Here is a 24629-nt window from a genome sequence, read left to right on the forward strand (position 1 = left end):
TTCTGCTTCCCCCTTCCACTTCCTAGCTATCATAATTTGTGCAGCTGTCAATAAATTTGTGCGCAAGTCCGTCATAGCCTGTGAACCTTCTACCCCATCGTAAATTGATAATAATGCTACCTCTGGACTTTTGGCCAGCTTTAACCCAGTGATTTCTGTTATCTCCTTAAATACCCTTTGCAAGAAAAATTATACATATTTACACCCCCACCACATATGAACATAATTCCCGGTTTCCTGGCATCCCCTCCAATATAACACCGAATATTCCCTGTTTATTTGATTTAATCTGACTGGTGTTAAATACCATCTCCAAACTAATTAATAATAATTTTCTTTGATTCTTATAGACAACATTTTTTATGTACGATTCTCCCATATTTCCCCCCAGCTTTGACTATCTATCTGCATGTTAGTGTTAAAACAATGCATCTAGAAATAATAGCATACTAAAAACAAATCGGTCTCACAGCAATAGTTTCAAGGCTGGCGGGAACAGAAACTTTCAGCTGTCAAATGCATGGGTAAACAGGAATGTTTTTCCAATTGCTTCTTCCTTTCTTAATAAAGAGGGGACAGAATAATTATAGAAGAATATCTGAACCCGCTTGGGACGTGTGCGGGGATTTTTTTAATGGCCTTCCAAGTTTGCAAGAATTTTCTTCCCCCCAAAATCACGTGTGGCGTTTGATTGGGGCAGGAGGGAGAGGGAGGGTGAATCCCTATCAACCGACTAATAGCTTTTCAGCACAGTTAAGCTGTACATATTTCAGGGAGAATCAGCTTTGGTAGATTTGGTTTCATTTTTCCCTTGCACTTACTGATATGAAAATGGATATCATTATCTCAGCAAATAAACCTGTCTTTCCTCTGCAGTAGATCATGGATGGCTGTCCTGTCTTTCCTCTGCAGTAGATCAGATTGGCAAAATCAGGAGAAGATCAACAGACAAATAGAAGCAGATTCACCACCTCTGTTCTACTGCTCCTTTGTTACACTATGTGTGGATTCGTCCTTGCATAAAATATGCCAAAGTCCATGGGATCTGTTAGCTCCAGGAATATTACTGCTCACTTGGCAGCCATATTTTCTATTGTGGCTAGTAGCCACTGATAGCCTGTTTTCTGGCCCCGGGGGTAACCTATGAAATACAGTCCATGACCGGTCTAGAATCTGAAGGTTCCGCTGGGAGTCAGTCCAACAGGGCCGAGGCAGGACATGAGGCAGGAAACCAGGCAAGGACAGGTACAGGATCTCAGGCAAGGTCTATCATATAGAATCATAGAATCATAGAGTTGGAAGAGACCACAAGGGCCATCGAGTCCAACCTCCTGCCAAGCAGGAAACACCATCAGAGCACTCCTGACATATGGTTGTCAAGCCTCTGCTTAAAGACCTCCAAAGAAGGAGACTCCACCACACTCCTTGGCAGCAAATTCCACTGTCGAACAGCTCTTACTGTCAGGAGGTTCTTCCTAATGTTTAGGTGGAATCTTCTTTCTTGTAGTTTGGATCCATTGCTCTGTGTCCGCTTCTCTGGAGCAGCAGAAAACAACCTTTCTCCCTCCTCTCTGTGACATCCTTTTATATATTTGAACATGGCTATCATATCGCCGCTTAACCTCCTCTTCTCCAGGCTAAACATGCCCAGCTCCCTTAGCCGTTCCTCATAAGGCATCGTTTCCAGGCCTTTGACCATTTTGGTTGCCCTCCTCTGGACACGTTCCAGTTTGTCAGTGTCCTTCTTGAACTGTGGTGCCCAGAACTGGACACAGTACTCCAGGTGAGGTCTGACCAAAGCAGAATACAGTGGCTCTATTACTTCCCTTGATCTAGATGCTATACTCCTATTGATGCAGCCCAGAATTGCATTCGCTTTGCAATGGGGAAGCAACTCTTCTTTTTCTCATCTCTGTGACTGCGATCTCCTGGGTGATGTGGACACTGCTAGGCAGTTGAATGCGCATGCGTACTCCACCCATTTCCCTCCCTCCCACTGCCCCCTATACCCAGCCCCCATTTAAACAGCGCCATAGCGAAGGCGAATGATACAGGTAAATGCGCAGGGAGGCTCTGAGGGAGGGAGGACGGATGGCGGTCGCACGCATGCACTGCCGTGCCTGAGGGCAGCCTAGGCACTGGCAACCCATGGTACGTCATTGCCTCCATCTGTTTGTCTGATCCCCTTAAAAGCATAACAGCCCAAAGCCCATCCTGTATAATAATAATAATAATAATAATAATAATAATAATAATAATAATAATAATTTATTTTACCCCACCCACCTGGCTGGGTTTCCCCAGCCACTCTGGGTAGCTCCCAACAGAATGTTAAAAATGGAAGCAAACATTAAAAACTTCCCTAAACAGGGTTGCCTTCAGATGTTTTCTAAAAGTCAGATAGTTGTTTATTTCCTTGACATCTCATGGGAGCGCGTTCACAGGGTGGGCGCCACTACCAAGAAGGCCCTCTGCCTGGTTCCCTGTAACCTCACTTCTCGCAGTGAGGGAACTGCCAGAAGGCCCTCGGAGCTGGATCTCAGTGTCCGGGCTGAATGATGGGGGTAGAGATGATCCTTCAGGTATGCAGGTCCGAGGCCATTTAGGGCTTTAAAGGTCAGCACCAACACTTTGAATTGTGCTCGGAAATGTACTGGGAGCCAATGTAGGTCTTTCAGGACCGGTGTTATATGGTTTTGGCAGCCACTCCCAGTCCCCAGTCTAGCTGCCGCATTCTGGATTAATTGCAGTTTCTGAGTCACCTTCAAAGGTAGCCCCACGTAGAGCGCATTGCAGTAGTCCAAGCAGGAGATAACCAGAGAAGGCACCACTCTGGTGAGACAGTACGTGAGCAGGTAGGGTCTCAGCCTGCGTACCAGATAGAGTTGGTCGACAGCTGTTTTCACAGTGCACCCAGATGCCTGTGAGAAGCTTGAAAGCAGGATCTCTGCACAACAACACTCTGCCCTCCTGCAGTTCCCAAGCAACTGGTATTCACAGACATACTACCCCTGACCGTGGAAGCAGATCGTAGCCATCATGGCTGAAAGCCATTAATAGCCCTCTCCCCCAGGATTTTGCCCCAATTCTCTTTTGAAGTTACCCAAGTTGATGCCCACCACTGTGGGACCAAGTCCCCCAGTTTAACGATGTGGTGCATGAAGTAGTCCTTTTTTTCTGTCTGCCCCAAGTCTTCCAATATTCAGCTGCATTGGATCCCTGCGAGTTAAAGCGATATGAAGATTGGGAGAAAAACACTCCTCTCCGCGCTTTTCCCTCGACAAAAGGTTTCTGTTTGTTTGGATTGGGGCCCAAATCCCTGCCACCACCTGTGGCAACGAGAACACCTGGATACAGACCTTAACTATTTTTCCTTGGAGAAAATGTGATTAAAAAAAAATAAAAATAAAACAAAAATAGATTCACACACGTGCACCTTGTTTAGGCATGCCAATTAGTTCCGATCTCCTTGCAGCTGTCTCAAAAGTGTACCCGAGCCAAACACGAAACGGAGGGCAGCTTCCCACAGAGTTTGTCATGAAAGGCCTTAATTTTCATCTCAGAAAAATTGGGAAGGTGAGCTGCAGCCGGGTCTTCTCCCGTTGCTAGCCTTTTGTCGGAGGGACAGCGGGCTTTCACCATTTAGGAAAGGAGCCGGGGGCTCATCCACAGGTCTTTTCACCTGCAATCACCGCTCTTTTGTAATCTGGCTTTTGAATTGCTGCAGGAGGTTTTTACAGCTGAACTAGCAAAGTGGGATGATGTAAACTGGCTGGTCAGACAGTAACTGGCTGTCGGGGACGGGCTGGACAATGAGGAGTGCGGCTCCAGCCAGAGAACCGCCTAGGGAATTCTAAGAAAAGGAAGGCTCCGGCCCAGGGGAGTGGTGGTGGGACACTGGAGACAGCTTGACACCCAGCTCTACCTCTCTTTTAAATCGGAACCAGTGAAGGCGGTGAAGGTCCTGTGTGAGTGTCTGGAGGCGGTTGGCGGATGTATAATGGCTAACAGATTGAGACTGAATCCTGACAAGACACAAGGGGGACAGGGTGTGGGTGGGTGTGGGTGACTCCCTGGTCCTGAATGGGGCAACTGTACCCCTGAAGAACCAGGTGCGCAGCCTGGGAGTGCATCTGTCCATGGAGGCACAGGTCAATTTTGTGTCCAGGGCAGCTGTCTACCAGCTCCTTCTGGTGTGCAGGCTGAGACCCTACCTGCCCGCAGACTGTCTCGCCAGAGTGGTGCATGCTCTGGTTATCTCCTGCTTGGACTACTGCAATGCACTCTATGTGGGGCTATGTTTGAAGGTGACCAGGAAACTACAACTAATCCAGAATGCGGCAGCTAGACTGGTGACTGGGAGTGGCCACTGAGCCCACATAACACCGGTCCTGAGAGATCTGCATTGGCTCCCAGTACATTTCCGAGCACAATTCAAAGTGTTGGTGCTGACCTTTAAAGCCCTAAACGGCCTCGGTCCAGTATACCTGAAGGAGCGTCTCTACCCCCATCGTTCAGCCCGGACACTGAGATCCAGCACCGAGGGCCTTCTGGTGGTTCCCTCATTGCAAGAAGTGAGGTTACAGGGAATGCCCTCCCTTCAGATGTGAAGGAAATAAGCAGCTATCTTACCTTTAAAAGACATCTGAAGGCAGCCCTGTTTAGGGAAGTTTTTAATATTTAATGCTGTATTGTTTTTAACACTTGATTGGGAGCCGCCCAGAGTGGCTGGGGAAACTCAGCCAGATGGGCGGGGTATAAATGATTTATTATTATTATTATTATTATTATTATTATTATTATTATTATTATTATATTTTGAAGGGCGGGAGCAGAATAGTTGGATGCTGAGCAAGCAATAGGCTTGAGTGAGAGAGAGGAAGAAGAGGCAGAAAGCACTGCAGACGTAGGACGGGCAGCAGAGGAGGAGGTGGGGGCTGAGCCTGCAACAGATTCACCTTTTCTCCCCCTACCGCCACCAAACCCAGTAGGGACACATAGGAAGCTGCCTTACTATTGCCCTCGTACCTCAATATTGTCTACACAGACTGGCAGCAGCTCAGCCAGGAGTATTCCCCCTGAGTTTCAACTTGGAGATGTCAGAGATTTAACCATGGGCCTGTTGCATGCAAAACATGGAATGAGAGAATGGTAGAGTTGGAAGGGGCACCCAAGGGCCATCTTGTCTGACCCCCTGCAGTGCAGGAATCTCAGCTAAAGAATCTTTGACAGGTGGCCATATTAGGCTCGAACCCGGAAACCCGGTTCTTTGCACAGTTTTACACTATAGCTCAATGGTTGTTCATGTTGTCAACCACTGAGCTATACTGGGGGGAAACCTGTATGGAGAACCGGTTTCTGGGTCTGAGCCTAATGATGGAGGTGTTAGGGAGGCAAAATAAAAGAGATAGGAAGGGAAATGTGTTTACAACATCCTCCATTTCCTCCCTGATGGATTAGAGACTTCCTTTGCCAGGCTGGCCATGCAAATCAATGCCAAGCTCTTCTGCAGCCATTTTACTGGAATGGGAGGACTGTACATCTTGCAAAGCCACTTGTGCATTTTAGCGTTAAGTAAGCTATTTCGTAGCGATCAATAAATCCCCTTGCTTTGCATGCTCCACGGCCCTGCTTGGGATGACGGATCTGCAGATAAATCTTTATTGTCTTACTGGTGCCTGGCCAAAAACTCCCAGAGCATGGCTATTTTATTTTTAACCTGCAGCAGCACTCCCCGTCGCCAGCCGCCGCTTCGCCCCATTCAATAAATTGAATTTACTGCACGACGGCATTATGCAGCCTGCATCTCCAAGGGCCGCCATTGATTTAAATGGTGATGGCCCTGAATGCAAATGGTTCGAGAAATCATGATTCTTACACTCGTGTCAAATGTTCTTGAGTGCCGATTTTGAAATAAGATATAGCCATTTCCCCCTTGAAAACTGAAGCCATTTTTATTTTAGGAATTTTCGCTCCCCACTCTTTATGTGCTGGGAGCAGATGTTTCTCCCTAGTAGATTCAATTTGTTTCTTCTTCCTGGCTCAGCCCCATGAGCGGCACCATCCAATCAGCGAGCACGGAATGAAGAGGATAGCCAATCAGGATTGGGCTCCATGGTGATGATGTCACTCGGAGCTTCTTAAGGCAAGGGAAAGCGAGGGCAAGTGAGAACAAGGGAAATGAATACATGAACATTTTCGCAAGTGATTTCAAGACATTGCGCTGTATTGGTTAGAGTGTTGGACTAGGACCTGGGAGTCCAGGGTTCAAATACTCACACAGCCCCACACCGAGTGAACTTGGGCCAGACATTACCTCTCAGCCTAAACTACCTCACAGAGTTGTGGTAGGGATTGAGCGAGGAGAGAGAAAACCCATTTCCACACCTGTTTGCATTTTTAACAAGTAAGACCTCATGAAAATTCATTAGCATTTGAGTGCAAATTTCTTCTTATATCCACATTTTTATATGCCAATTTCCTAATATCCACTTTTTTTTTGGTAAGGCACATTTTCCCTAATATCTATATTTCCCCTAAACTAGCACAATTTTGCATGTTCTGTTCACAGATACATGCCCACATTGCATGCCCAGCCAGATGGGCAGGGTATAAATAATAAATTATTATTTCTATTATTATCATCATCATCACTTAATTTCTTGCTGACACAGTGCATATGGAACGCATTGAGGTGGAAAGCATGCTCAGCATGCAAGCCTGGTAGACCTTCATCTTGGTATTGGACTTAGCATCACATTCTCCCATACCCTTTTGGAGAGGTGAGCCATTGCCGTAGCTGCCTTGCCAAGATACTTGTCCAGTTCAGCATCATTACATCCCAGCAGGCACTGCAACCATCCAAGAGTTTCACCTCACCCCCAAAGTTACAATCCTCCATTGTCTCCCAAGACAGACAGATGCCAACCAATGAACTAAAACTTTTGCAGTAGTCAATTCAAAAATTCAATAGCATTTGAGTGCAAATTTCTTCTTATATCCACATTTTTATATGCCAATTTCCTAATATCCACTTTTTTTTTGGTAAGGCACATTTTCCCTAATATCTATATTTCCCCTAAACTAGCACACTTTTGCATGTTCTTTTCACAGATACATGCCCACATTACATGCCCAGCCAGATGGGCAGGGTATAAATAATAAATTATTATTATTATTATTAATATTATTATTATCATCATCATCATCATCATCATCATCATCACTTAATTTCTTTTGCTCACAAGCCTGAAAAGCAGAGAGCCTTATCGTTGCAGATGCAGTTCTAGTTGTCAAGGGAGTTTAGGGTGCGGGCTTGCAAAATGAGAGAGAGAGGAAGCTGGAACAGCAAAAGAAAGCAGCAATAGAGGGGAGAAGCCACCTTCGTCCTAATGGAAGGGAATGATGAAGTCGAGGGGGAAGGATGACAGGAACAAAGCCCTAAGGGCTGCCAAAGGAAATGAAGAGGAAATTCATGCATGTTAGACAGGAGGGAAGTAGAGCTATCGCTGTGGTAAACTACATTTATTTAAGGCACAATTGATGGAAGAAGCCAGTTGGAAAGTCTCTGGCTAAGGGAGTGTAAAATGAGTTTCTCGGAGGATAGGTGCCTCTGTGTCCCTCCCAATTACCGGGCTGGAGAGAACGAGAAAGTAGAGTTATTTTCAAGCACAGAATGGGATGGAGAGAGGGGAACTGATTCTGAAGCTTCCTCCTGATGAGGATATATAGTTTGGCCACTGTTATCCCACAGGGGAAATACATCTCTGTGTTTATAAAAAGGTAAAGGACCCCTGACAGTTAAGTCCAGTCACGAACGACTCTGGGGTTGTGGTGCTCATCTCGCTTTACTGGCCGAGGGAGCCGGCGTACAGCTTCCGGGTCATGTGGCCAGCATGACTAAGCCGCTTCTGGTGAAACCAGAGCAGCACACAGAAACGGCGTTTACCTTCCTGCCAGAGTGGTACCTATTTATCTACTTGCACTTTGATGTGCTTTTGAACTGCTAGGTTGGCAGGAGGTGGGACCGAGCAATGGGAGCTCACCCTGTCGCGGGGATTCGAACCGTCAACCTTCCGATCGGCAAGGTTTAGACCACAGTGCCACCTGTGTCCCCTCTGTGTTGATAGATGTCAGTAAAATGTATTCTGGCTAGGATCCAGAGTAGCCCTTCCATGAGTAGCTATGAAACCACCAAAATTCTCAGCTAAAGCATCCATGACAGATGACCATCCAACCTCTGCTTGAAAACCTCCAAGGAAGGAGAGCCCACTGTTAGAATTCCTGCTCCGTGATTGCAGTCATGGGATTGTTGTCTTTCACATGAAGGTGTATGTTTTGACTCCACAGAGTGGGAAGTGATGGAGACAGGATGTTTGTGTTACTGTGTTCCGTGAAGTGGGACTATTGTCCTTTGTTGTTGTTTTTTCTTTGCTGTCTGATGCTAGAGAGAGAGGGAGCCATGTTGCAGTGCTCCGTGTGTGTTTATATGTAAATAAAGTAGATTAGCCAAAATGCTGAGGTCTGGTACGCAAGTTGCGAAGTCTCTGCAGATCCCTAAGTGTGCCGATGTCTGTTGGCATCGGTCACTGTGATGCTCGGGCTGAATAAAGCTTTTGAAGCTCCCGAACGATTGACCAGGAGGGAGAGAACATGCCAGTCGGGCATGTGTCTCAATCAGGGTCCTACTCAAGTTTAGGGTGAGCTCCTGACACCCACAACCTCCTGAGGGAGACTGTTCCGCTGTCAAACAGCAGAACTCCTACAAGCTCCAGCTAGCCTGGACAGTGGAGCTGTTCTCTAGCAACATCTGGAGGACGACAGTTTCTCCATCCTTGCACTGGGCAGCACAGATGTTAAGAGATCATGTCCAACTTCTCCACTGGACTTTGCCACTCTGGTTGAAAGGATTCCCCTGAATTCTTCCAGCGCTTATTTCATTTACATCTATTCTAGCGGTGTACGTGTCTCACCCAGCAGCTGCAGAGTTCCTGCTGGGGATGAATTCAGATTTGCTCTACAACAGTGAATCACAAATTCCCCTCCCCCCATAGCAGCCCAGGACCACTTGAAAATTGCTGAGGGACTTGGGGGGCCTCTTAATTAGGGTTGCCAAATGCCCAGAATTTCCCAGGCATAGCTGGAATACTGCAGTCGGAAGCAGTTTCTGGGTGGAAATCACTTAGATGACTGGGAAAATTCGGACGTGTGGCAACCGATGTGGGAAGTCTAGATTTTGGTGAAGTTCTTTAAAAATAGCTCACACACACAACCCTCCCCCAAACCCCTAACTTAATTGTTTTTCTGCCTCTTGTAGAAATTTTAATGCTCTGTGCTAGATGCTACATGGTTTTAAACACCAATATTTAGGGCCAACACAGCTACAAATACCCTGACCGTTTGCAAACTGTCAAAGAAATCAGAGCAGACTCTCGCCCCAATGAAGCGCTGTTAAGACCCATAGACTTTGAGTGGGGTGATAAACAGTAACAAACGCTTTAAAGCACCACACGCTTTCACTAGATTTCCACAGAGCTTTGAACAAAGCAACATTTGTCCAGCTTCCATGAATTTCTGCACAAATTTCAAGGGAAGCCAACAAAATTTCAATGACTAACAATATTTGTCTGGGAGAAAGGGCTTTATATATCTCGTGTACACATCCATTAGCAACTTTCTTTGATGTCTGACTTCAAGAGGTGACTTTACTCAATGCTTGCTAATTTATTTATTTATCTGCCCTTTTAGAAGTTGCCCGCTTTCGGCAGCCAGCCATTGATATGGATCATCTCCTTGAAATGTACTTCGCCTTGATGTCAGAGGGGCATCAAATTACTCCGTTCGCTATATGACAAGCAAACGTCACTTGCTTGTGTATTGAGAGAATCCCCTGTGGAACACTTGCCATTTCTATTCGCTGCCTATTCTTGATCATATATCGATGCCGCCTTAGCGAAATGCCATGCATTTAAGGAAATGGTGTTACGACGAGGACTTAAGTTCTTATGAAAATGTCCAATTAAAATGTTCCCCAATCCCTTTCCCTGACAGGATGTGAGCAAATGGAACAAGTGTAAAATGAAATGTATGTTGAGGGAGGGGGTATTAATTTCACGTACACACTTATGGGGTCTGAACTGGTCGGCCGTGACAGCAGGAATGAGACTTTGAGGTCACTTAATGAAAATGTTGGCCCAGTGTGTAGTAGCTGTGAAAAAGACAAATTGCATGGTAGGCATCATTAGGAAAGGAACTGAAGTTAAAACTGTTGATACACAAATGTCATGAGACAAATTTATGGTGTGAGCGCATCTGGAATACTATGTACAGTTCTGTTTGCCTCACTTCAGATAGGAGCTGTCAGAAGATCCAACCTCCAGGGCAGGACGGCAGGAACTGATATGACAAGGAAAAGTTCTTACCAACTGCTTTTTATTCAATATTCACAGAGAGAGAGGCTTGGAAATGCTGCCTCTTGGAATAATGGCGTTGCCCCGAGTGAGTCTTCAACCCCCTTCCTCTCTCATGCGTCACAGCTTTGACCAAAAGAACGGACTTTGTGACTTCTTGCTATGCTTTGAACTACTGATGCTTTGTGAGTATGTTTTAGTTAGCCGTATTGTACAATGTTTTTATTTTTCTGCTTGTAACTTTTTAAGAAATGTGCAAGCTTTTACTTTGTAAGTGGCTTTTTCAATAAATTTGGGAAATGACTTTTGCCTTTTGTACTTTGTGCCTTTTGCCAGAGAAGCTAAACTGGTGCCTGACCCTTGGTGCATCTACCTGTTGGATTTCTCCTCTTTGGACCCCATTCTAGGGCTGAGCCCGGAAAGGAGGTGGTGGCAGCTTTCTACGCTTTGGCTTATGACTTGCAAGACCTTGGGTCCTTTCCCTCTCCCTGCCAGGTTCTGCCAAAGTTTGGAGGACCGGTTGGGGGGGGGTAGATAGTGGCCCCGAGAACACAACAAAGCCAGTGTGGTGTAGTGGTTAAGAGCGGTAGTCTCGTAATCTGGGGAACCGGTTCGCGTCTCCGCTCCTCCACATGCAGCTGCTGGGTGACCTTGGGCCAGTCGCACTTCTCTGAAGTCTCTCAGCCCCACTCACCTCACAGAGTGTTTGTTGTGGGGGAGGAAGGGAAAGGAGATTGTTAGCCACTTTGAGACTCCTGAAGGGGAGTGAAAGGTGGGATATCAAATCCAAACTACTACTACTCCTCCCCTTCTTCTTCTTCTTCTTCTTCTTCTTCTTCTTCTTCATTAATGGCTACGAGCCAGGATGGCTATCTTCTGCCTCCACAGTCAAAGATAGGAATGCTTTGGAATTCCAGTTTTCTGGTTTCCTGTGGGTGTCTGGTTGGGCACTGCAAGAAAAGGATGCTGGACTAGATGGGCCATTGGCCTGATCCAACAGGCTCTTCTTAAGAGCACTACAGGCTCACTGACTTGACCTTGACCCCGGAAACACCTCGCCTACATTTCAGAAGGTCCTCCTTCTGGAAGCTTTTAACCAGGATACCACCTGAACTGTAATCAACACTGTGGAGGCAAATAATTTGCAAGGTCGGATTCATTTTACGACATGTTCCCTCACTGCAAAGAGGTGTGAAGTATCATCTAGCACGGATGTCCAGAAAGGCCACTCTCTCCATTTACACACCAAGCAGCACCGGAAACCAGAAAGAGTTTTCTGCCAAAGGCATCTGAGGACAAAGTTCAGACATCATCTTTAAGGTTAATCCTGTATACTCAGAGCAAACACAACCCTTCAAGTTAGACAAAATGACACCAACCATGCTCAAGAGGGAGATAGCAGAGGGCTTGCAAAATACCCCAAGGTTTGCCGAGGTACAGTAAGTATTTAGGATAAAGGTAAAGGTAAAGGACCCCTGACCATTAGGTCCAGTCGTGGCTGACTCTGGGGTTGCGGCGCTCATCTTGCTTTATTGGCTGAGGGAGCCAGCGTACAGCTTCCGGGTCATGAGGCCAGCATGACTAAGCCGCTTCTGGCGAACCAGAGCAGTGCACGGAAACGCCGTTTACCTTCCCGCCGGAGTGGTACCTATTTATCTACTTGCACTTTGACCTGCTTTCGAACTGCTAGGTTGGCAGGAGCAGGGACCGAGCAACGGGAGCTCACCCCATCGTGGGGATTTGAACCACTGACCTTCTGATCGGCAAGTCCTAGGCTCTGTGGTTTAACCCACAGTGCCACTCGCGTCCCAGTATTTAGGCTAAAAACACCCTAATGCAGACACTACCACTTCCCCCACCGCCAAATAGTGGAATGAGGACTGAGCCTGTTCCGTGCCCATAGAATTCTGGCTGGCCTTTGGAGGTGGTCGGGGAGACTAGAAAGCAAATGTGAAGGAGGAATGGAATGGAGTGTTCTGAAACTGGGTAGGGTTGGTTGGAATTCTGAAAAGGAGTATCCCGTGATGCAGTATTTCATGACAGGTCCTACTAATAGTTTTTCAGTTCTCATTCTGTGCAGATCCAGAATCAATGAACAGGTAATAATAATAATAATAATATAATATAATAATTTATTATTTATACCCCGCCCATCTGGCTGAGTTTCCCCAGCCACTCTGGGCGGCTCCCAATCAGTGTTAAAAACAGTACAGCATTACATATTAAAAACTTCCCTGAACAGGGCTGCCTTAAGATGTTTTCTGAATTTCAGGTAATTCTTTATCTCTTTGACATCTGATGGGAGGGCGTTCCACAGGGCGGGCGCCACTACCGAGAAGGCCCTCTGTCTGGTTCCCTGTAGCCTCACTTCTCGCAATGACGGAACCGCCAGAAGGCCCTCGGCACTGGATCTCAGTGTCCGGGCTGAACGATGGGGGTGGAGACGCTCCTTCAGGTATACAGGACCGAGGCCGTTTAGGGCTTTAAAGGTCAGCACCAACACTTTGAATCGTGCTCGGAAACGTACTGGGAGCCAGTGCAGATCTCTCAGAACCGGTGTTATGTGGTCCCGGCGGCCACTCCCAGTCACCAGTCTAGCTGCCGCATTCTGGATTAATTGCAGTTTCTGAGTCACCTTCAAAGGTAGCCCCACGTAGAGCGCGTTGCAGTAGTCCAAGCGTGAGAAAACTAGAGCATGCACCACTCTGGCGAGACAGTCCGCGGGGAGGTAGGTATCCATGCCTGCCTGCCTGTCTGCTTGCCTGTCTGTCTGTCTGTCTGTCTTATTTTGCACCTTTCTGGGGCAGGAACTCAATTCGAAATCTGAACGAAGGTTGAAAAATCCTCAAAACAAGATATGCCACGAATAATTGGTCTCAGGAGGTCCTCCCTATTCTCCAAACAGAGTCTCTCCGGAAGCTAGAAATGCATTTTGCTACATGAATGAATCATCACATGAATATTTAGGCACCATTAATGGCATCTAGCATTCAGAGCTTCACGGTTCTTTGGAACATATGGGCTTAGTAATAACATTACATACAAATAGGTACAAATGAGAGGTGTAACACCCCAATGAGAGAAGCAACGTCAAATTATAGAACATCTCTGTTCTTAACTTTTTAAATTTTACATTCACCAGGAAACATTGAATACATATTTTACGATACCTGGATTGAAATTTGGTATAGCTGTCAGGGGCCAGATACAACATTTCCCCCCAAGCCTGTTTATCCATCAGTTGGTTCAATCCTGACCTATATCAGCCATCTCCAACCCAGTGGCTCCAGATGTTTGGAACCACACTTCCTATCATCCAAGTTCTCATCCTTTTTATAATATGATGTTGGCTTTGACAATGATGCAAGAATTGAAGGAGGGAAAGCTATGAAAACACAAATGACATATGTGTGTTGATTTGCAGAACAGGGCTTTTCAAGTGGTTTGTGCAAAAGTGAGAAGTGGTTTTATAGAAGGTATGCAGCCTATTTTGGCAGAAGCCTATATGTGTTGTGTTGCCTATAGGACAGTATCTCATGCGTTGTAGGTTCTTTGGGCAATATTTACTGAGACCATCCGTGGGCACCATTGGAGGTATTGGTGGGCAAGCAGGCACCCACGGGTGCCACGCTGCCCCACTCACCCCATATAGAAACTTACTGTAATGGTTATATGGGGTTGCTCGTGCGTAAGTTGCCTCCACTCCTGGCTAGGTGGCCTGGTTAAACCTTTCCTGGCTGGACAGCCCTTCACTTCGTGGCTTTTAGTCGCTAGCAGAATCCGTCAGTGGGCGTTTCTTGAATTTCTTCCAGCAAAGAAATTCTTTGACGCCAGGTCTACGCCTACTTTCCCTGCACAGAAGTCTTCTGCACAGGGTGGGTGTGGGTAGCGGAGGACCTGTGCTCTCCCTGCTGGTCTCCGGCGAAGAGTCCTGGAGCCCTCTCTCCGATTCCCCCATCCGCCCCCCTTTATCCCTGGTGTTACGCTGATTTCCTTCCCCAGCTGCTGAGTCTCCTCTCTTCCTGCTGGGCCCTTCTCCAGCATCGCTTGGGAGCCTTGCCTCCACTCCTGGCTCCGATGTCAGTTCCCTGACACTTACCTTTTCCAAAAGATAGGTCATTTTGGTCCTCCGATCACAAGAAGAGAGAAAGGCATTTTTATAGCCCTGGAACAAAGCACAGTGCTTTGTACGGTCAGAAAATGTGATCTGCATGCAACAAATACAGGATGGAGTGGAAAATGATACGTTTCTACATCCCTAATACCAGCAGGAGTTCTTTGGAGGAAAAGGTGTGTTATAATGATATTAGGTAGGTAGGTAGGTAGGTAGATACTTGAGCTAAGCCATAGATGTGACTCTAAGTAGGCTGTATCCAACCCAGTGCATGTGGAAGGCAGTTTGCATCACAAACATTTCCCTTCCTCCAATGTTGTTGTTTTTTTTAAATGATGCAGCATAAATAGATTTGATGGGCAATACCCACACATCCACGCCATGATTTTGAGAACTGTTAAAACCCCCTAAAAGGTGTGCTGGGCATCCTGGGTGTGTGTTTCTCTCTCACATACGCATGCATGCATAGATATAAATATCTGCATGGACGGCTTGTTGTTGTTTTTCCTGTTGTCTACCAAAGATCAGAAAAAGAATGCAGAATGCAGAGAACATTGTCAGCATTGATTTTTCACTACTTCTATCCTTACCCATCAAGACTGCAGATGAATAAATGATAGTAAATGAATACCACCCGTGGTTTTTGGGTAAACAGTTCTGCCAGTGCAAGGAGTTTTAGCTGAGATGGCTTTGAAGTGAAGCAAGATCTGCACCTGCAGTTGGTAGTTGCCATCACTGGTCACCACAACACTTTTGCCTTTTGATGCTGTCAGCCTCCTCTGGAAGAGAAAGATGGGGGGGGCAGCTATATACCATCATACCATCAACGCCCCCCCCCCCCGAACTGTATTTAAGCCAGTCTCCTGGGAGTGGAGCAAGACCAACAGCAGAATCTTTACTTTTGTTTTTGCTCTGTATTTCCCGTGTTTTTCGCTCTATAGGAGGCACCCGACCATAGGACGCACCTTATTATAGAGGGAGAGAACACGGAAAAAAAATCTCCCCCTCTCTGCTCAGCGCCCCTTCAGTGAAGCGGCAGGAGAAACGGAGCCCCTTCCATTTCTCCTCCCGCTTGGTTGAAGGGGCGCTGTGCAGCTCTCCATCTCTGCTGAAGCCAGGAGAGTCTTGCAATCCCAGCTTCAGCAAAAGGAACCCGAAGCCTCCGGAGTGCAGCGCAAGTTCCCGCTGCGCTCCTGAGGCTTCAGGCGGCTATCCCTGAAGCCTGGAGAGCAAGAGGCTTCAGCGAAAGCAACACAAAGCCTCAGGAGCGTGGAGGGAGCGCTCCCTCTGTGCTTCGGAGGCTTCGCGTTGCTATCGCTGAAGCCAAGGAGCCTGCATTCGCTCCATAGGACACACACACATTTCTCCTTAATTTTTGGAGGGGAAAAAGTGAGTCCCATAGAGCGAAAAATACGGTATGTACATAAGCCTAACTGGTTCTTGGGTGCTATTCAATGGCTGGGGCAACCCAGTCAAATGGATGGGATGCAAATAATACATTTGTTTGTTTGTTTATGTTGTTCTGTGCTTTCTAAATTGTTGGTTTTTGTTCTTTTGAACCTACTGACATGTTATGCAATTTGTATATTTGTATTTCCAGCGTCCTCTGCTTTGACGTCCTGATGTTTTAAATGGTTGCTGTAAGCCATTTTGGGCACAGCTCGTCGTGGGAAAGCAGCATATAAGTAAAATCAATCAATCAATCAATCAATCAATGGAACTTCCCTGCCCTCTTCTTCTCTCCCTGTCACCCCCATATACTTCTGCGTTCCCTCTCAACCTTCTAGAGGAGATTTATGGTGGGTGCAGGGGGAGATAATGTGTATGGAGACAACAAACTCCCACTCTCAGCCTCACTGAGGAAAGGAAAGCCGAGTGATATGTTTGGCACCAGCTTGGCTGAAGGAATTGCTGGAAGGAGGCGTACAAGGAGTTATCCAACTGTCTTAGGGACTCTCCTGCAGATTTGTATAGAGTTCGCTCCTTAGTACTTTTCTTCTCTTCTCCTGAAGACGTCCCACAAGGGTAGATTTCCCCGCAGGGTTTACTCCCAATAAACTAACTCATGAATGAGTATAACCCGCAAGGCAGCAGAGGTTTAGGACCAGAGTTTTCCTTCTCCTTGGTGGGCTGATGAGCCCCATCTGCCCCTCACGTCCCTCTACAGCACGGGCAGAAACCGCCTTCTTGACCCTTGGACCCACTATTGGTCTCATCTGCCGTAAATATTTCTAATACTTTAAGAGAGGGGTGGCTAATATATGTAGGAATCCTTGACGGTGATTTCTGGAGCACTTGCACCTCCTGAATGTAGCTCATAGAATCATAAAATAGAATCATAGAATCATAGAGTTGGAAGAGACTACAAGGGCCATCGAGTCCAACCCCCTGCCAAGCAGGAAACACCATCAGAGCACTCCTGACATATGCTTGTCAAGCCTCTGCTTAAAGACCTCCAAAGAAGGAGACTCCACCACACTCCTTGGCAGCAAATTCCACTGTCGAACAGCTCTTACTGTCAGGAGGTTCTTCCTAATGTTTAGGTGGAATCTTCTTTCTTGTAGTTTGGATCCATTGCTCTGTGTCCGCTTCTCTGGAGCAGCAGAAAACAACCTTTCTCCCTCCTCTCTGTGACATCCTTTTATATATTTGAACATGGCTATCATATCGCCGCTTAACCTCCTCTTCTCCAGGCTAAACATGCCCAGCTCCCTTAGCCGTTCCTCATAAGGCATCGTTTCCAGGCCTTTGACCATTTTGGTTGCCCTCCTCTGGACACGTTCCAGTTTGTCAGTGTCCTTCTTGAACTGTGGTGCCCAGAACTGGACACAGTACTCCAGGTGAGGTCTGACCAAAGCAGAATACAGTGGCTCTATTACTTCCCTTGATCTAGATGCTATACTCCTATTGATGCAGCCCAGAATTGCATTCGCTTTGCAATGGGGAAGCAACTCTTCTTTTTCTCATCTCTGTGACTGCGATCTCCTGGGTGATGTGGACACTGCTAGGCAGTTGAATGCGCATGCGTACTCCACCCATTTCCCTCCCTCCCACTGCCCCCTATTGCTCCATGTCCGCTTCTCTGGAGCAGCAGAAAACAACCTTTCTCCCTCCTCTATGTGACATCCTTTGATATATTTGAACATGGCTATCATACCCCTTAACCTCCTCTTCTCCAGGCTAAACATGCCCAGCTCCCTTAGCCGTTCCTCATAAGGCATCGTTTCCAGGCCTTTGACCATTTTGGTTGCCCTCCTCTGGACACGTTCCAGTTTGTCAGTGTCCTTCTTGAACTGTGGTGCCCAGCTCAGAGTTGGCGATCACCCTTTCCCATCCCAGTAGCCTCCAGATGCCTTGCAACTCCCATCAGCCCCTGCCAGCAAGAGCCAATGATCAGGGAGCTGGACTACAAAAACAACTGGAAGACACCAGGTTGAGGAAGGCTGATATTGGCCATTTACCTAGTACCATACAGTGTAAAGAGCACCACTGACATATCTGCTTAGCTCTGTCCCCCAGCCCATTTCAGGTTGTTGGTCCAAGAGTTTGACAAAGAGACAGAATCCAGGGATTGTTTGTGGCCTACTTTTGACATCCCATACCATTCCATAAATTAGTATGTTATTAGTTGATACCAGCCCGAAATGTTTCCCCACCATGGGCGTAGCCAGGATTTATGGGGGGGTTTTGGGGGGTGTCAGGACACCCACCTGTCACCATCCTCCATCTGGCTCTGTCTAGCAGATTCAGAATGAAATGTCTCAACAACGGTCATTTTAAATTACTTTTGACCCCAAGTACTCAGAAAAATCTGTCGAAATCTTTCTACAATTTCTACTTTTAGTATTTTTTGATCATGGTATCTCCCCTGCCAGGTAAGTAATTTCTACTTTTAGTATTTTTTTATTATTTTATTGTTCGGATTGATTGGGGAGACAGCTGCCCCCTGTCCCCCTGGCTACACCCATGTTCCCCACACTTGAAATAACACGTTCAGTTTATTTACTGGCAAACTGGTCCGTGATTCTTTAAACAGCACACTGTCGCCTTCGTTGCTTGCTTTTTTTAAAACAAAATTCATCCTTTTATTTTATAATAGAGATTATAAATAAATTGAAAGTGTGCATGCAGTCAACTGCATATTATACAAGCAATATCTATGTTAATAACTGTTTTCTTTAGCAGGCCAGAATCCAGCTGGACATGCAATATTTACATATCAAAATCCATTTTTGTGTGTGTGTTCAAGTCATATCGAATGCAAGTGAAAATATATATGTTTATATATATATTATATATATATATATTATTTAGTCAATATATATATATATATACACACACACACACACATATATGCACACACACATGAACATATACACCTGTTCTGGTACGTTATATATACATGTGTGTATGTCTCTCTCTGTGTGTGCCTGCTCATTTCACAGCATACCCGTATAGTTGTATCCAATGTTGGTCATATCCAGAGAGGACCCATTGAAATGCATGGGCGTGACCAGCTTAAGCCCATTCAGTCTAATGGACCTACTCCAACTTAGTCGGAGACAACGCAGAGTACAGAAAGAGAAATAGGCATATCTATTAAAAGTGGATCTCATCTTTTTCTGATTCAGGTGAGTCGGGCCTCGAAACACTAAAAATATCCTGACAAGGTATTTGGGACGGCAGCTTAGGGGGCAAATGGGACTTGGGAGAAGGTGTCGGTGGGGTGCTCTTTTCAGACAGTATCTTTAAGATCTCGGCCACCTGTTTCTCCAGGACAGCCATCCTGCTGCTTAGCAGCTGAATATCTTCCTTGAGTTCGTGTTTGACCTCCTGGAGGGTAGTTTGTAAGGCCTGTTCGGGGATGGGGTAAAAGGGGTGTTTTGCATCCGCTTGGCTGGGGCTGTGCTCCAGGGGGCTCCGGTTCTCGCCAGCTTTGTCCAAACGAAGGTCACTTTTTGTGATCCCACTGTCACAAGAGTCCGTTTTCCGCAGTGGGTTTTTAGTTACGCCATTATCCGAGTCACCGCTCTTGGGGTCGTCCGACAACAACCCCATGGACTCTGCTTTGGTGACATTGTTCCAGTCTTCCTTCTTCTCCTCCTGCCCCGCCATGGTGTTCTTTAGCCTAAGCCACCCCTTCCCATTCCCATTTTTCATCCTCACGGGACTGGTCACCTTGAGGGATTTCTGCTCACTGTTGCCATTGGGCTTCAGCTCCATAGCATCCCTGTTGTTCTGTTTGATGACCTCATTGGTCTTCACGTAAGACAGGGAAGTCTGGATGGGTGTGATCTGAGACACGGTGACCACGCTTGTGCCAGTGATGGAGGACCCATTCTGCATGGTCCGGGTCTCCACTTGGAGGCTATTCCTCTCTGGGTCGATGATGGTTGTGCCTTGGTTCCGCATCTCCTTCTGCTGCTTGAATTTCTGGAAGAGCTTTCTCACCGGGTGGTCCACGGGGATGCTCAAGGTCACTTCGTTCTTCTGACGCAGGCGTTCCTCCTCTTCTTTTTTGACATCACTGATTTTCCGGAAAATAATCTGGAAGGGACAAAAATCCAACATGTAGTAAGAAACAAACCAACAAAACAGCTTTCCTTGGTGAGCAAATATTTTCTGAGTGGGACCAAATATCATGGGTTTAATGCAACTTTCCCAACCTGATGTCCTTCCAGATGTTGTTGGACTTCAATTCCCATTAGCCCAGGCCAGCAAGGCCCAACGGTCAGGGATGATGGGAGTTATAGTCCAAAAAGGCACTAGGTTGGCAAAAGCTGGTTTAGTAGGGGAAATTCCTCCTTGTTTCTTTTAGGTATTTTCTCTGCAAGTGAATACAATATCCAAATTGGGTGGCGACAGATATCCAAATTCATTTTATCCCTTGTTTGCTCCTGTCTCCAACCATCCATATGTTGTGCTACAATATTTCCTTACAAGGATGAAGCAAGGCAGGATATCTGTGGCTCCCTAGATCTTTGTTTACCTTTCTTTATTTGAAGAAATTATATTCTGCTTAACTGCAATGGTCTCTAAATGGTTTGTAAGATGAAATAAATATAAATATAAATCAATTAAAACCATTAAATCAAATTAAAATTAAAATGTTTGCTTGAATAATATCAACCATAAAGTCTTCCTTGGGTTCCAGGTGTCCAGTACTGAGTGACCCTGTTTGACCCCCACTGGAAGGGAGTACCATAAAATTGTGCCCACAATACTGAATAAACAGCTAAGAGAGGGTATGAACATCTGAACCATTTGAGACCAAAAACAGTGATTCCCCTCAAGGGCCTTCATGATCAGGCAAGAATATAAGTGATCAGGTGGTCCTTGAGGTATCCTGGATCCAAATTGTAACTGACCTTGTAAATCAATACAATAACATTGAACCTGACCCAGGTAAGGTAAAAGGTAAAGGACCCCTGGACAGTTAAGTTCAGTCAAAGGCGACTATGGGATTGTGGCGCCCATCTCGCTTTCAGGCTGGGGGAGCCGGCGTTTGTCCGCAGACAGCTTCTGAGTCATGACTAAACCACTTATGGCTCAACGGAACATCGTGATGGAAGCCAGAGCACACAGAAACGTCGTTTACCTGCCCGCCACAATGGTACCTATTTATCTACTCGCACTGGTGTGCTTTTGAACTGCTAGGTTGGCAGGAGCTGGGACAGAGCAACAGGGGCTCACTCCATTGTGGGGCTTCGAACCGCTGACCTTCTGATCGGCAAGCCCAAGAGGCTCTATGGTTTAGACCACAGCACCACCCGCATCCTACCTGAGCCAGGAGCCTATGGGCAGCCAGTGCAGGGTTTAAAACACTGGAGTGCTGGTGATAATCTGTTCCCTTAAACAGTATAGCTGCGGCATTTTGCAACAACTGGAGCTCCCAAGTCCAGGCCAAAGGGGCACCCCATATAGAGCATATTGTAACAACCGAGTCTTGATGTTTCCATTTCTCATGGGCCCCAGCTGGCATGGCCAATGTTTAGGGATAATAGGAGTCCAGCAACACAGCCCTCTTCTTGTTGGAGAGTATCAAGTTAAGAAGGAAGTGCGTTGACATCTGTTGATGTGTATTATGATAATCCTTGAGCATGACACACAATCAACCTGTTTGTAGCGCTTCCAAAAGTGGCAAGCTGATGAGGCTGCAGATTATGCAAGGAAGTAACAGAATCCCCACACCTGGTTCAATGTGCCTTTATGTGGAAGCAATTCCCAGGTATAGGTGAATCTGTTGATTTGGGTTTCTCATTTTTCCAACCTAAAGTCCAGTTCTCCACATCAGTTTGCATTTTCCTTTTTTAGCCTTCAGGAAAACTCACCAGCCTTTTAGTGCAAATTTCTTCCCATGCACCTGTTTCTGAATGCAATTTTCTCCTAAAATACGCATTTTTGCAAAGTTCCCCACAATACACACACTCACACCCAATAAAATAATATAATGCATGATTGCTGCATGCTATTTTCACTAACTGGTCCCATCACCTCCTGGCAAATAGAAGGGGAAGAAATGGAGGCAGTGAGAGATTTTACTTTCCTGGGCTCCATGATCACTGCAGATGGTGACAGCAGCCACAAAATTAAAAGACGCCTGCTCCTTGGGAGAAAGGCGATGGCAAACCTAGACAGCATCTTAAAAAGCAGAGACATCACCTTGCCAACAAAGGTCCGTATAGTTAAAGCCATGGTTTTCCCAGTAGTGATGTGTGGAAGTGAGAGCTGGACCATCAAGAAGGCTGATCGCCCAAGAATCGATGCTTTTGAATTATGGTGCTGGAGGAGACTCTTGAGAGTCCCATGGACTGCAAGAAGATCAAACACATCCATTCTTAAGGAAATCAGCCCTGAGTGCTCACTGGAAGGACAGATCGTGAAGCTGAGGCTCCAATACTTTGGCCACCTTATGAGAAGAGAAGACTCCCTGGAAAAGACCCTGATGTTGGGAAAGATGGAGGGCACAAGGAGAAGGGGACAACAGAGGACAAGATGGTTGGATAGTGTCTTCGAAGCTACAAACATGAGTCTGACCAAACTGCGGGAGGCAGTGGAAGACAGAAGTGCCTGGTGTGCTCTGGTCCATGGGGTCACAAAGAGTCAGACACGACTAAACGACTGAACAACAACAACAACATTTTCACTAACATATGTATTCTAACTTAGTGTATGCATCTCGAACACATGACTTGGCTGGAAAACTGCGTGACAAAATTTGGAAGAAACGCAAATTTCAAAGGATGGCTGTGTTTTAGTTCAGATGCTGTTCTACGACCCCATTCTAACTATTCAGGGGTTCAGGGCAAAGGAGTCATCACCCAGTTCCTCGCCTCTTTTGGAGCCAGCAACCAGAAGTTTCTGCCCGTTCCACAAAACCGTAGTTCGTCACAGGCAAGGCTGATTTCGATGACGTTGGAAGGCGACTGGGCGGGGGTGCTGGGGGAATTTGACACACTGAAAGTTAATCTAGGAAATCAACTCCGTGATCAAAGCTCCCCTTGGCTTCATTGAAATGCACCACGCATAAGCCTTTTCCCAACTACAGTAAGGACACGGGTGATGGCCTGGAGTTAACGCAGCTACTTAGCATAATTTAGAACCACAACATGTTTATTAGTAATGAGTCGAAACAGCAAAAAGTGTGCGGGGTGTGGGTGTGTGCGTCTATGGCAGGGGGGAACAGGCTGGTGCTTTTATCTCCCTGCTATGACCCAAATAGAGTGTGCATGGATCTTCAATTAAGAGCTGTTCTTGCTTTCATTTGGCTGTCATAGTCTACAACGAAAGCTGCAGGGGATGGCAAATAATATTTTTAATTATACGTGTCACGCCGCTCCTGCTGCCACCTGGGGTTTGGGGCCCTTTGCAAAAAAAAAATATTATTAATATACTCAGCGATTCCTACGCAACCAGAAAAAAGAATAAAATCATGTTTAAAATATTAAAGCGTGTTTTTTAAGGCAAAAAGGGTATGTAAAGGAACATATGCTAAAAAGAGGCAACAGTACTTGGAGAACAATAATGGCAAGGAATGTTTGGTGCTGAGTGTGCAGCAGCTGTGAAAAAGGAGAATTCCATGCTAGGAATCTTTAAGAAAGGAACTGAATGCAGACTGCCAATATCCTCCTCAAAAGTTTCCATTAACGGTGTCTCCAAATAATTTGTGCACATCACTTGGGAAGACAGGCAAAGTAATGCCAGTGTACTGGAAGAAGCAAAGTTCACCAGTGTCAAAGCAATGATTCTTCAACATCAACTTTGTTGGACTGGTCATGTTGTACAGATGCCTGATGATCATCTTCCAAAGCAACTACTCTATTCCGAACTTAAAAATGGAAAGTGTAATGCTGGTGGTCAGCAAAAGAGGTTTAAAGACTCTCTCAAGGGAAATAAAAAAAATGTAGAATAAAAACACAGACAACTGGGAAACGCTGGCCTGCAAGTGCTCCAATTGGAGAGCAGCATTTGCCAAAGGTGTCATGGGCTTTGAATACACTTGAACTCAGGATGTAAGGGAGAAACGTGCTAAGAGGACCGCACGCTTAGCAAACCTTCACCATGATCAACTCCCACCCGGAAACCAATGTCCCCCCTGTGGAAGGACATGTGGATCCAGAATTGGCCTCCACAGTCACTTATGGACTCATTGTTAAGACCGTGTTCATGGAAGACAATCTTACTTGGCTACGAGGGATTGCCAAAGAAGGAGGAGGAGGAGGAGAAAGAGGAAGAAATGCATAAAATTCTGCATGGAATGGGGACAGTGAGTAGAGAAACTATTTTTTCTCCCTCTCTCACAACAACACAGAACTCAGGGACATCTAGTGAAACTGAGCGTCGGGAGATTCAGGACAGGCAACAGATAGGACTTCTTCATACAGCGCATAGTTAAACTGTGGAACTCATTCCCACAAGAAGAAGAAGAAGAGTTTGGATTTGATATTCCGCTTTATCACTACCTGAAGGAGTCTCAAAGCAGCTAACATTCTCCTTTCCCTTCCTCCCCCACAACAAACACTCTGTGAGGTGAGTGGGGCTGAGAGACTTCAAAGAAGTGTGACTGGCCCAAGGTCACCCAGCAGCTGCTTGTGGAGGAGCGGGGA

General features: G+C 46.2%; 1 protein-coding gene across 1 annotated transcript in view; it reads right to left on the minus strand.

The window, feature by feature from the left end:
• Positions 1-18617: 18617 nt before the first annotated feature.
• Positions 18618-24629, minus strand: part of KCNH5 (potassium voltage-gated channel subfamily H member 5) — a 193028-nt gene continuing 187016 nt past the window's right edge. Inside the window, exon 11 of the mRNA XM_081909963.1 lies at positions 18618-20070. Within this exon, the coding sequence (XP_081766089.1) occupies positions 19123-20070 (948 nt within the window). The 3' untranslated portion in view covers positions 18618-19122. The remainder of the gene's footprint in view (positions 20071-24629) is intronic.

The sequence above is a fragment of the Podarcis melisellensis genome (assembly GCF_964234715.1).
Source record: "Podarcis melisellensis genome assembly, chromosome: 1".
Lineage (NCBI taxonomy): Eukaryota > Metazoa > Chordata > Lepidosauria > Squamata > Lacertidae > Podarcis > Podarcis melisellensis.